The 12,475-nt window shown below is 57.2% G+C and overlaps 4 protein-coding genes across 4 annotated transcripts in view; all 4 read left to right on the forward strand.

Moving 5' to 3' along the window:
- Positions 1–635: 635 nt before the first annotated feature.
- Positions 636–993, forward strand: PHYSODRAFT_260532 (hypothetical protein; the record flags this gene model as incomplete). The annotated part of the gene is made up of 2 exons (XM_009527541.1): positions 636–896; positions 946–993. The coding sequence occupies 2 exons, from the start codon at positions 636–638 to the stop codon at positions 991–993; spliced, it is 309 nt and encodes a 102-aa protein (XP_009525836.1).
- A 170-nt stretch (positions 994–1,163) lies between these two features.
- On the forward strand, positions 1,164–1,544 carry PHYSODRAFT_389391 (hypothetical protein; the record flags this gene model as incomplete). The annotated part of the gene is made up of 2 exons (XM_009527542.1): positions 1,164–1,257; positions 1,366–1,544. Coding segments are annotated over 2 exons (273 nt in total), but the record flags the coding sequence as incomplete, so codon positions are not given.
- Positions 1,545–9,051: 7,507 nt separating this feature from the next.
- PHYSODRAFT_499780 (hypothetical protein) lies at positions 9,052–9,432 on the forward strand (the record flags this gene model as incomplete). Its single annotated transcript, XM_009527543.1, has 2 exons — positions 9,052–9,275; positions 9,312–9,432. 2 exons carry the CDS (start codon positions 9,052–9,054, stop codon positions 9,430–9,432), a joined length of 345 nt encoding a protein of 114 aa, XP_009525838.1.
- A 1,197-nt stretch (positions 9,433–10,629) lies between these two features.
- Positions 10,630–12,475, forward strand: part of PHYSODRAFT_504264 (hypothetical protein) — a gene marked incomplete at both ends in the record, with an annotated part of 5,167 nt that continues 3,321 nt past the window's right edge. Inside the window, 2 exons of the mRNA XM_009527544.1 lie at positions 10,630–10,883; positions 10,968–11,036. Coding sequence (XP_009525839.1) covers positions 10,630–10,883; positions 10,968–11,036 — 323 coding nt within the window. The remainder of the gene's footprint in view (positions 10,884–10,967; positions 11,037–12,475) is intronic.

A 12,475-nucleotide genomic window follows, 5' to 3' on the forward strand; every position in this document is an offset into this window, starting at 1 on the left:
ACTGGATTAATACATTGGCCAGCTTGACCTACTCTAGTGATCTTTCTCTCGTGTGCAAGTCCTCGATCGACCGGATACTGCTTGGCCGGCGATCGCTGCGTCTCTCCATCGACCTCGATCCCGCTATAGGAAGCGGCAAGCAACTCAGGAAAGGAAGGAACACACCCGGAAAGGCAGCTACAGGCCTTGGATCAACTCCAGGCCGACCGATCGCAGCGAAGAACCCTCGATCGGAGCGTATACTCGGACGCAGAGCGAAGACTACCGCGCTGCTCCACAAACTATCCCCGCGTCACGCCAAGACACTCGATCTTCACCAAGTGCTGCATCTTCGGAGCCCCGAGAGAGCAGATCCAGCCCGCCGACGGGTAGACAAGGTGAGAACAAGTTCAGCCGATCACGGATCGTTGGGGGACCCCCTCCGTTAGTCGGTGTCTGGGCGCTGGTGGGAAGCTCGATCAGGCCTTAACCAGATTTTGGCCGATCCCGCTACACCACAAAACCATGTCAAGAGTGAGCGTGCTGTGCGTGGATACGACACTAAGAAGCGCAAGTCAGATGCCAACACCAAGGTTCAGGACCAAGGGTGTTTCTACTGTTTCGGCCAAGGACATCAGAAGGCACAATGCGAGCGCATGAAGGCCGACCGCGACCCAAACCGTGAAGGGGGAACGCTTTTCCGCACCAACTTGCAAACCCAACTTTCCAAGCGGGCGCCCAACGGGACTAAGAAGATTGCCACGGTGCAGCACGTTACCAAGAAGCAAAGGACGACGCGTGACGGACCCACGGACGTCGAGATGGAAGAAGCGTTCAAGCTACCTGAGTCGGAAAAGGCCGGATCGGAAGACGAGAATGGAGGCTGTCTGCTGAGTTTCGGTCAAGTCGACACCAGGGTACGTAAGAAGTATGGTGCTTACTTAAATTGGCTACTGCGATTAACAGCTTCGGATGATCTGTGGATTGTTGATACAGGAGCTGGACTGGGGATAAGCCCGGACAGGAGCTGGTTCGAATCTGTCCACACAGGTTCGAGTCACCAGTTTGAGTACGGAAACGGTAGCACGTCGGAGACTGCTTTAACGGGTTCAATACAGATGCATATTGCAAGTCCTTTCAATAAGTCTATCGTTTTAAAGATAAGGAACATTGCTCTCGATTAGGAATGTGGGAGTAATTTAATTAGCGCTTGTCATCTAGCCAGACAAGGTTACAATCACGTTCAATCCCGAGATGATAAGTTTTTGTATTTTTTCAGTGAGAAAGGGCAGCTTTTATTTGCAGCCGTTCAAAAGGGAGCAGTATATTATCTGCCCTCATCTAAGTACAGCAGAGTTAATGCAGTAAGAAAAAGTTATACACAAGCTCAGAAAATAGCTTTGCTGGAGAAGTGGCATCATAGATTAGGCCACGTTCACAAGGCCAGACTTTTGGCAATATTTAGCAATGGATTAGTTGAAGGAATTCCTCAAATTCCTCAAAAGGAACTAAAAGATCTTCCTTTCTTTTGCGCTACGTGTGAAATCGCAAATTCCATGCGAATGTTGATGGAAGGTATGGATCTTGGACACGAAGCTCGGACGAAGCGGAGGGAGGGACGTCGCAGACGGCGGGACCGGAGCGAAGGCACTTGAGGGGTAGAATGAAGATTCGAAAGTGATTGAATTGTTGGAGCTTACACCCTACTGTTATAGACACGCGACCCTGCGTCCTATCACCTAGTGCATCTAATCAACCATCACTCACCGGTGTTCATCCAATCATCCTACTCGTCTAATCATCGGTGGCGTAAACAACTTACCGTAATCACCATAATCAACGTGGGTTCGGATTGGACCGGTTCGGGTTAACCGGTTAATGGGTACAACTGGTACACAGTACCCAAGACCAGCAACCCTTAATACGCCCCCTCAATGCGAAGTCCCACGAATGCCGAGAGCCACCGTCAGATCCGTGTGGCGTGGTCCCGCAAGCGCCTTCGTCATGATGTCCGCTAGCATCACAGAAGTCTCGCAGTACTGGAGCTTGACTTCGCCGCGCTTGACTTCATCGCGGATGGGGTGGTACTTGATGTCGATGTGCTTGGCGCGACCGTGATTCACTGGGTTCTTCGTCATCTTGATGCACGACTGGTTGTCTTCGCGGATCATGAGTTCGGGTCCAGTCTCATTAGCGGCCGCCAGAATCTCGCATAGCAGGCGATGAATCCACTTGCCTTCTTGGATAGCCAGACTGAGCGCGATGTACTCCGCTTCATTGCTTCTTGCTTCCCCAGCTCACAGGCGCACTCATGAGCATGAACGTGTAGCCTGAAGTGGACTTGCGGTCAGCGAGGTCGCCGGCCCAGTCCGCGTCCGAGTAGCCACGAAAGTCGATCTTGTCGCCCGGCTTGAAGCAGATCCCATGCGTCTTGGTGCCTTGCAGGTAGCGAAAGATACGCTTGACCGCAACCCAGTGTTCCTCTTGGGGGTTCTCCATGAAGCGCGATACATAGCCAACGGCGTACGCGATGTCTGGGCGCGTGGCGGTCATCAGGTGCATCAGAGCACCAACAGCTTCGCGAAACGGAGCGTTCACCTTGGTCGCCGCGTCGCTTGGAACCAGTCGAGTGCTCATGTCCACCGGACTCACCACGGCCTTGCACTCGTCCATGGCGAAGCGCTTCAGGATGTCGTCCACGTATCGCCGCTGGCACATGGTCACGCTGCCGTCCGGGCCGTCCACCAACTCGATCCCAAGAACAAACGCGCACTTGCCGCTGTCGGTCATCTCGAAGCGCGTCTTCAGGTCGGTCTTCGTGCGTGCGATCAGCTCGGGCGAACTCCCGGTAATCAGTACGTCATCCACGTACACCAGTACAAGCACGCAGTGACCGTCCACCACCTTGATGTAGAGGCACGGATCGAAGGCCGACACTTGGAAGCCGATGGAGCACACGAACTCGTCGAAGGTCTCGTTCCACACTCGCGAAGCTTGCTTGAGACCGTAGATGGCCTTCACCAGTTCCAGGCAGTCGAAGTCACCATCCAGTTCGACGCCTTCCGGAACCACGCAGAAGACCACCTCCTTCATTATCCCGTACAGGAATGCTGTCACCACGTCGAGTTGGTCGAGGGGCCAGCCAAAATACTTAGCAATCGCGATCACCATGCGCAGCGTCACATACTTGACCACGGGCGAGAACGTCTCGGTGTAGTCAATGCCGTACTTCTGCTTGAAGCCCTTGGCCACGAGGCGCGCCTTGTACTTCTCGATCGAGCCGTCCGCTTTGCGCTTGATCTTGAACGCCCACTTGGTATCGATGGCGCGTTGTCCGTTAGGCAACTTGGCAGCTCGAAACACACCACGCAGTCGCATCGACTTGAGCTCCGCGCGGATCGCTTTGCGCCAGTGCACTTGATCAGGACCGTTCACAGCCTCTTGGAACGTCGTCGGCTCCGATAGATCGGCTGCTGCTTCCACAGCGATGGCACTGGCACGCCAAAACACTGGAGGCGTCGAGTCGTCGTCTTCATCTTGGTCCCCAGACTTTTCTTCTTCGTCGGGGTCGGCTCGGCGCGAGGAGGATACGTCCGGCGCACTTGCTTCTTCTAAGCCAGCTCGGTGGCGAACGGGGCGCGATGTTCTGGCAGTGTTGTCGTCGCCACTCGGTCGGTACTTGCGCTTCCCCGCCTGCTTGAAGCTCGTTTGGCGCGGTCCATCGTTGTCGTCCAGGTCCAGCGCGTCCAAGTCCAACACAGCATCATCGACGTCTTCATCCGAAGTATGCGTCGAAAGTCCAAAGGTCGACTCATTGAAGTTGACATCGCGACTGATAACCACCTGCCCCGCCTCGATGTCATAAACTCGATACGCCTTGGACACTTCTTCGTAGCCGAGGAACAGCCCGGCGCGAGCCTTGGGGTCCCACTTGCGCCGTCTTTCCTTCGGCGTCAGGATGTACGTCTGGCATCCGAACACACGCATGTGCTTCACACTCGGCTTGGACTTGTAAACGATCTCGAACGGAGTCTTGTGTTCGATCTTGGGTGATGGCAGACGATTCTTCACGTAGATGGCTGTCATGGCCGCCTCAGCCCAGAAGCTCTTGTCCAGCTTGGCGTGATGCAGCATGCTGCGGCCAATCGTGACGATGGTCCGGATGGCGCGTTCTGCCGTGCCGTTGGTCTGGTGCGCGTACGGAACCGTGGTTTGCTGCTCGATGCCTTCGACTTCGTAGAAGGCCTTGAGCGAGTTGGTCGCGAACTCACGGGCTCCGTCGTGCCGCACAAACTTGACCTTCTTGCCGAACTGCGTCTGCACCTTCGTGACGTACATCTTGATGCAGTCCTCGCTCTCCGACTTGGCACGCAGGCAGAATCCCTTCATGCATCCGCTGGCTTCGTCCACGATCAGCAGCAGATACTTGCTGCCACCCAGTGACTCTTCTTCCATGGGGCCGCACACGTCGAAGTGGAGCAGCTCGAACGTGTCGTAGTGACGCTTGTCACGGTTGCTTGGGAACGGCTTCTGGACCATTTTCCCTTGCTGGCAGCCGCGACACACGTTTGGTCCACTCGACTTGGAAGGTGCCTTCGCGTCCTTGATCATGTTGTTGTCGACCATCTTGCGAAGCACCTCCACCGGAGCGTGACCCATACGCGCGTGTAAGTCGACCGTCTTCCCACTGGTCGCCGCATTCGCCGATCGCTGAGGCGTCTGGAGCCAGTAGAGTCCATCCACGAGGTTTGCCGTCGCCACCACTTGCTTGGAGCCCTTGTGCGCAATCTGCATCTTGGTGCTGTCGAACACGACTTGGAACAGACCACTCTTGTTGATCTGTGGCACCGAAAGCAGATTCTTGCTCATGCTTGGGACGTACAGCGCGTTCTTGATCTCGATGTCGCGCTCGTCGCCGTTGGGCAGAACCACTCGTTCCACGATGGTCCCCACACCCATGATGGCCGCCTTGTTGCCGTCGGCCACCGAAAGTTCGCCTTCATTCCGCTCAATCAAATGAGCGAACTTGGCCTTGTCGTTGCAGATGTGGTGCGTTGCGCCGCTGTCGACCGCCCACAACCCGGACACATTCTTGCCCGTCGAAATGCCACACTCCAATGAGACCGCGAACGCCACTCGATCATAGCCGTAGTCGTAGTTGTAGCTGGCGTCGTCGTTCCTCCACTGGGCATTGTTGGCCCCGCGTCCACGGCCATTGCCATTGCCGCCGCGTCTTGGGCCCCGATTCTCGTCCTTCTGCTTGGTCCAGCATTTGTCAATCGTGTGCCCCAATTTCCCGCAGTACGTACACTGGCGAGACTCTCGGTCGGTGTTGAACGCCTTGGCCGCATTCTCCGTCTTCACCGTCGCCGTCTTCTCGCCTTGTCTCATTCGTCAGCACCTTCACGACGTCTTGCGATCGTAGTTCAGCGCTGCTCATCTCCAAGTTCAGCACGACGTTCTCGTAGCTCTTGGGGAGGCTGCGCAACAGGCAGATCGCCACGTCCTCATCCTCCATCTTGGCGCCGATGCTGCTGAGCTTGGCGCTGATGTTGAGGACCTCGTTGCAATGATGCAAGACGTTGCCGCCTTCCGACATCTCCATGCTGAAGAGTTGGCGCTTCAGGTAGATGCGTCCAGCCTTCTGCGAACCACCGTACAGCGTCTTCAGGCGCGTCCACGCAACCCACGCTTCCTCGCAGTCGTCGACCACATGGTGGTAGTCCGCGTCCATGTGGAGCAACATCAGTCCGAACGCGATGTTGCTCGACTTGACGTAGTCGTCCTTGGCCCGCGAGTCCGTGAAGCTCGGCGTCGTCTCGCGGTTCACGACATGCCACGTCGACTTGGTCAGGAACACGCCACGCATGTAGCGGTTCCACGTCGCGTAGTTGTCCCCGTTGAACTTGTCAATGGAGACCTTGGTCGAGGCGTCTTGGGCAGAGGACATGGTGCTTGGGCTCATAACCTGATGGAAGGTATGGATCTTGGACACGAAGCTCGGACGAAGCGGAGGGAGGACGTCGCAGACGGCGGGACCGGAGCGAAGGCACTTGAGGGGTAGAATGAAGATTCGAAAGTGATTGAATTGTTGGAGCTTACACCCTACTGTTATAGACACGCGACCCTGCGTCCTATCACCTAGTGCATCTAATCAACCATCACTCACCGGTGTTCATCCAATCATCCTACTCGTCTAATCATCGGTGGCGTAAACAACTTACCGTAATCACCATAATCAACGTGGGTTCGGATTGGACCGGTTCGGGTTAACCGGTAAATGGGTACAACTGGTACACAGTACCCAAGACCAGCAACCCTCAATAGTAATTAAGGAAACGTGCATCGATTCGCTCCGTGCAAGCACTTCCGTCGTATTGAACGACTCCCTCCCCAGGGTTTTGAAGCACCAAGAGAATCAACTGATCCAGTTTCAGTTGCGGCACTTTTGCGAAGGTACATGAGCGCATTCGGGGGGGTTGTTCCTATTTTACTTGACTGTGTCTGTTTGCTGCGAATTTATAGGACCCCTCATCGGAGTCGAAGTAGAGCAAGCCCAATTGCTTCTACTCAAGAAGAAGAAGAATTACTACTCGGTCAAGACACCTTACACGAAGGTGCTTACAGGAATTCTCTTCAATTCTCCAAAATTCATGGTCTCGTCAACCAACATTCACGGCGCACCGATCAATCGTACACGAGCACAGCGGTACGATATTAGAGTGGATTTGGCGGTAGCTGGGATGCTAATATGGGTTGGTTGGCTGCTTTTACAGATACTTAAACTCGCTGAGCGGCAAGCTGCCACGGGGTGCTACGAAAAGGAAGAGCACTTGAGCAGTAGTTGGCAAAATGCAAAGTGATTCGATTCAGGTCCTTAGTTCGCAACCGCGTGCTACCTCTAAGCCTGCTACTGGATACCTCTTACTGGATACACCCTACTGGATTCTCTACTGGATACACAGTTACCTTATCCAATCAGAGAACGCCACGTCGATGCCCATCTTGTACCCACAATCTTGGCGTAATCACCGTGACGTAATCATCGTCCCGTAATCACCTGAATGATTGCGGTACAACACAGTGAAGGTCACGCCAACCTCACTGATGACGCGTTCGCGTCACACGGTCGCTTGGCGAGGCGTCGTCACATCAGTCTTGACAACACTCCCACTCGACTCGTCAGCGACCACGATGCCCAGCTTCGTCCTGAGCGCGTCGAAGTGCGGCGCCGCGATCGGCTTCGTCATGATGTCCGCCAGCATGTCGAGTGTCGAAACATACTGCAACACCACTTGACCGTCTTCCACCTTCTCGCGCACGAAGTGGTAGCGAATGTCGATGTGCTTGGTGCGCTTGTGGAACTCCGGGTTCTTGGCCAACGCGATGGAGCCTTGGTTGTCCTCGTAGATCTTCACCGCTTCATCGCTCGCCATCTCGCCCAGCTCGCACAGAAACACCTTGAGCCACACCGCCTCCTGCGTGGCCTCCGACAGCGCCATGTACTCGGCTTCCGTCGACGAGAGCGCCACCGTGCGCTGCTTCTTGCTTCGCCAGCTGATGCATCCGCCGTTCATCATGAACGCGTAGCCGCTCGTACTCCGTCGAGACTCGATGTCGCCGGCCCAGTCCGCGTCCGAGTAGTCTTGCAGTCCGTCCTCGCTGCTCGCTTGAAACACGAGGCCGTGCGTCTTCGTGCCTCGGATGTAGCGGAAGACCCTCTTGAGCGCCTGCCAGTGTGTCGGACATGGGTCCGCTGCGAACTGGCTCAGCACTCCCACTGCCGCTGCGAGGTCCGGACGAGTCCCCACCATGAGATACATGAGGCAGCCCACGGCGTTCCGGTACGGAACATTCGCCATGGTCTCGTCGTGCTTGCAGCCTCCCTCGCACATGGCCTTGGTCAGCTTCAGACCCGGATCCTGCGGTGTCTTCACAGGGTTGCTCTCATCCATCTTGAACTTCTCGAGAATGTCCTTCGCGAACTTGGTCTGCCGCACCGACACCTTCCCAGTCGCCACATCTTGCTCGATCTCCATACCGAGGAAGTACTTGAGCTGGCCCATGTCAGTCATCTCGAACCGGTCACTCAGCGCCTGCTTCGTGTCCTTCAGCATCCCGTCGCTGCTGCTGGCGAGGACCAGATCGTCCACGTACAGTGCCACGAACATCATGTCGTGATTGTCCCGCTTCAAGTAGATGCAGTGGTCGGACTCGCACTTCTTGAACCCCAGCTTCAACATGAACTCGTCGATCGTCTTGTTCCACATCCGCGGCGACTGCTTCAGGCCGTACAGCGAACGCTTGAGCCGGCACACGTAGTCGGGTCGATCTCCGTCCACATATCCGTCCGGCTGCGCCATGTAGATGTCCTCGTCCAACAAGCCGTTGAGGAACGCGGTCTTCACATCCATCTGGTGCACTGTGAGCTTGTACTTGGCCGCCAGACTCAACAACACCCGAATCGACGTGAACTTGGCCACCGGCGCGAACGTCTCGTCGTAGTCGATGCCGTACTTCTGCGAGAACCCCTTCGCCACCAGTCGCGCCTTGAACCGCTCGATCTCTCCAGACTGGTTCTCCTTCACGCGGAACACCCATCTGCAGCCGATCGCCTTGCGTCCCTTCGGCAGTGGCACCAGGGTCCACGTCTCGTTCTTGCGGAGCGACTCCACCTCCGAGTCGCACGCCTCTTTCCACTTGTCTGCGTCGCTGGATTCCATCGCCGACTTGAACGTTGTCGGCATCTCTCCCACTGAATCCACGACGTACGCAGCCTCGAAGTCTTCCTTCTCTTGTGCTGCGGCAGACATCTCGTCCAGCGGCTGCTGTCGTCTCGGCACCGCATACCGCTTGGCACTCGGAACCTCCACGGCTTCCTCGAGCGACTGCGTCCGCGGGTGTCGCTTGCTGCCGGGTTCAAAGTCTTGATTCCGCGCAGCTTCTTCTCTGTTCTCGTCTGATCTAGACTGAGTCTCTTCATCCGTGGTGTCTTCATCATCATCTGTCGGAAGACCCACCAACACCTCCTTCGAAGCGTAGTCGCGTCTCCCACCGTCGAAGACATCCTCCATGAACTGCGCGTCGCGGCTCACCAACACGCGACCGCTCTCGATCTCCTCGAACCGATACGCCTTCTCGTGCTCCGAGTACCCGAGGAAACGACAGCGCACCGACCGAGCGTCGAACTTCGACCGCTTCTCCTTCGGCACGTGCACGTACGCGTGGCACCCGAACACCTTGAGGTTGGCCAGCAAAGGCTTCTTGCCGGTCCAAACGTGGTGCGGCGACTTGTCGTGACTGATGGCGCGCGTCGGACACCGGTTGCGGAGGAACGTGGCCGTCATCACCGCTTCTCCCCAGTACTCCTTCGACAACCCGGCGTGCTCCAGCATGCAGCGCGCACACTCCACCAGCGTCCGATTCATTCGCTCGGCCACTCCGTTGAGCTGAGGCGTGTATGGCGGCGTGAACTTCTGCTCGATGCCACGATCCGCACACAACTTGGCCATCGCACCCGAAGTGTACTCGCCGCCGTTGTCGCTCCGAAGCACCTTCACTCGCTTGCCGGTCTGCGTCTCAGCCAACGCGACGAACGCAGCGAACTTGGCAGCCACCTCCGACTTGGTCCGTAGCAGGTACACCACGCAGAAGTGCGACTTGTCGTCGATGAACGTGACGAAGTAGCGCTTGCCTCCGAACGTCGCCGTCTGCATCGGACCGCACACATCGCTGTGGACCACCTCCAGCACTTGCTTCGCACGGTTCGGCGACGACTTCATGAAGCTTACTCGCGTTTGCTTGCCGAGTGCGCACCCGTCGCACACCTCCCACTGCTTCACCGACGTCATTGGGATGCCAGTGCCGTAGCCCTTCTTGACGATGGCGTCGAGACCACCATGGCCGATGTGACCAAGTCGAAGGTGCCAGAGGTACGACGTGGTGTCCCCTTGGCGATTCTTCGAGCTTGCCGCATTGGCCTCGTCAGCAGGCGTCCTCGGCGTCATGCAGAGCTTGAACAGTCCTTTGCCTTCGCGAGCGCCGAGCTTCCACTTGAGACCCTTCGTTTCCGCGAAGCACCCGTCGCTCTCGAAGGTCACTGGCCCGACGTCCTTGGTGAAGCGGCCGACGGAGAACAGGTTGCGCGACAGCTTCGGGATGTGCCACACACCCGTGAGCACACCCTTCTTCATGCCGCGCGGTGTCTGCATCGACATCACGATGTCGCCGCTCCCCACCGCCTGAACCACGCCGTCGTCCGCCAGATGCACGTCCACCGGAGACATCTTCTTGTAGTTCTTCATGTACTCCTTCGAGTACGTCATGTGCTGCGTCGCACCCGAGTCGACCAGCCACATGCCGCTCAGCTTGGAGGCACCCGTGTCGCCACCAACCGAGGAGAGGAAGTCGCCAGAGTCATCTTCGACCTGCGCGACGTTCGCTCGTTGCGGCCTCTGCCGCTCCCCGTTCTCGCGGATCCGCACCGGACACTTGGCGATCCAATGTCCGTGCTCGCCGCAGTAGTGACAGGCGCTCGTCCTCTGCGCTTGCGCCTGCCGTCCCTTGCGCTTCCCGTTGTCGCTTGTCATGAACGCTTGACCTTGAGCGTGCGCGGTTCCGTCAGCACCGCCACCTTGTTCCTTGCGCTTCATGTCCTCGTGCAGGAGCCGAGACGTCACGAGCTCCAACGTCAGCGTGTCGGAACGCGATTCCAACGCCGTGATGAGGAACTGGTACGACTCGCTCAGACTGGCAAGAAGCGTGATCACCAAGTCGTCCTCGCTCACCGGAGCGCCGACCGCATCGAGCTGTTCCGCCAGCGTCTTGAGCTTGTTAATGTGCTCCAGCACATCATCACCTTCGTCCATCGTTGTCGTGAAGAACCGTCGACGAAGAAAGAGCTTGTTCGCCAGGCTCTTCTTCTCGAAGTGTCCCTCGAGGCTTGACCATGCATCATGCGCGTCCTTCGCCGACCGCACCAGCGGCAGCTGCGAGTCCTCCAACGCGAGACAGACGATCGCCAGCGCCTTGCGCGACTTCTTGCGAAACGTCGCTTGGTCCGCCGCGGTCGTGCACTGCTCGAACTTCACTTCCCCACTCGTCACTTCCCACAGTTCGCGCTCCTCCAGCACCATCTGCATCTTGAACTTCCATGTGTGGAAGTTAGTTCCGTCGAACTTGTTGATGCGGGCGGTCGCGGTCGGGGCGGCGTCCATGGCGAAGGCGTAGTCGGGGTCTTGGTCAGGGAAGACGGGGCTTGGGCTCATAACCAAAAGGAAGAACACTTGAGCAGTAGTTGGCAAAATGCAAAGTGATTCGATTCAGGTCCTTAGTTCGCAACCGCGTGCTACCTCTAAGCCTGCTACTGGGTACCTCTTACTGGATACACCCTACTGGATTCTCTACTGGATACACAGTTACCTTATCCAATCAGAGAACGCCACGTCGATGCCCATCTTGTACCCACAATCTTGGCGTAATCACCGTGACGTAATCATCGTCCCGTAATCACCTGAATGATTTCGGTACCACACAGTGAAGGTCACGCCGACCTCACTGATGACGCGTTCGCGTCACACGGTCGCTTGGCGGGGCGTCGTCACATCAGTCTTGACAACACTCCCACTCGACTCGTCAGCGACCACGATGCCCAGCTTCGTCCTGAGCGCGTCGAACTGCGGCGCCGCGATCGGCTTCGTCATGATGTCCGCCAGCATGTCGAGTGTCGAAACATACTGCAACACCACTTGACCGTCTTCCACCTTCTCGCGCACGAAGTGGTAGCGAATGTCGATGTGCTTGGTGCGCTTGTGGAACTCTGGGTTCTTGGCCAACGCGATGGAGCCTTGGTTGTCCTCGTAGATCTTCACCGCTTCATCGCTCGCCATCTCGCCCAGCTCGCACAGAAACACCTTGAGCCACACCGCCTCCTGCGTGGCCTCCGACAGCGCCATGTACTCGGCTTCCGTCGACGAGAGCGCCACCGTGCGCTGCTTCTTGCTTCGCCAGCTGATGCATCCGCCGTTCATCATGAACGCGTAGCCGCTCGTACTCCGTCGAGACTCGATGTCGCCGGCCCAGTCCGCGTCCGAGTAGCCTTGCAGTCCGTCCTCGCTGCTCGCTTGAAACACGAGGCCGTGCGTCTTCGTGCCTCGGATGTAGCGGAAGACCCTCTTGAGCGCCTGCCAGTGTGTCGGACATGGGTCCGCTGCGAACTGGCTCAGCACTCCCACTGCCGCTGCGAGGTCCGGACGAGTCCCCACCATGAGATACATGAGGCAGCCCACGGCGTTCCGGTACGGAACATTCGCCATGGTCTCGTCGTGCTTGCAGCCTCCCTCGCACATGGCCTTGGTCAGCTTCAGACCCGGATCCTGCGGTGTCTTCACAGGGTTGCTCTCATCCATCTTGAACTTCTCGAGAATGTCCTTCGCGAACTTGGTCTGCCGCACCGACACCTTCCCAGTCGCCACATCTTGCTCGATCTCCATACCGA

The sequence above is a fragment of the Phytophthora sojae genome (assembly GCF_000149755.1).
Source record: "Phytophthora sojae unplaced genomic scaffold PHYSOscaffold_4, whole genome shotgun sequence".
Taxonomy (NCBI): domain Eukaryota; phylum Oomycota; class Peronosporomycetes; order Peronosporales; family Peronosporaceae; genus Phytophthora; species Phytophthora sojae.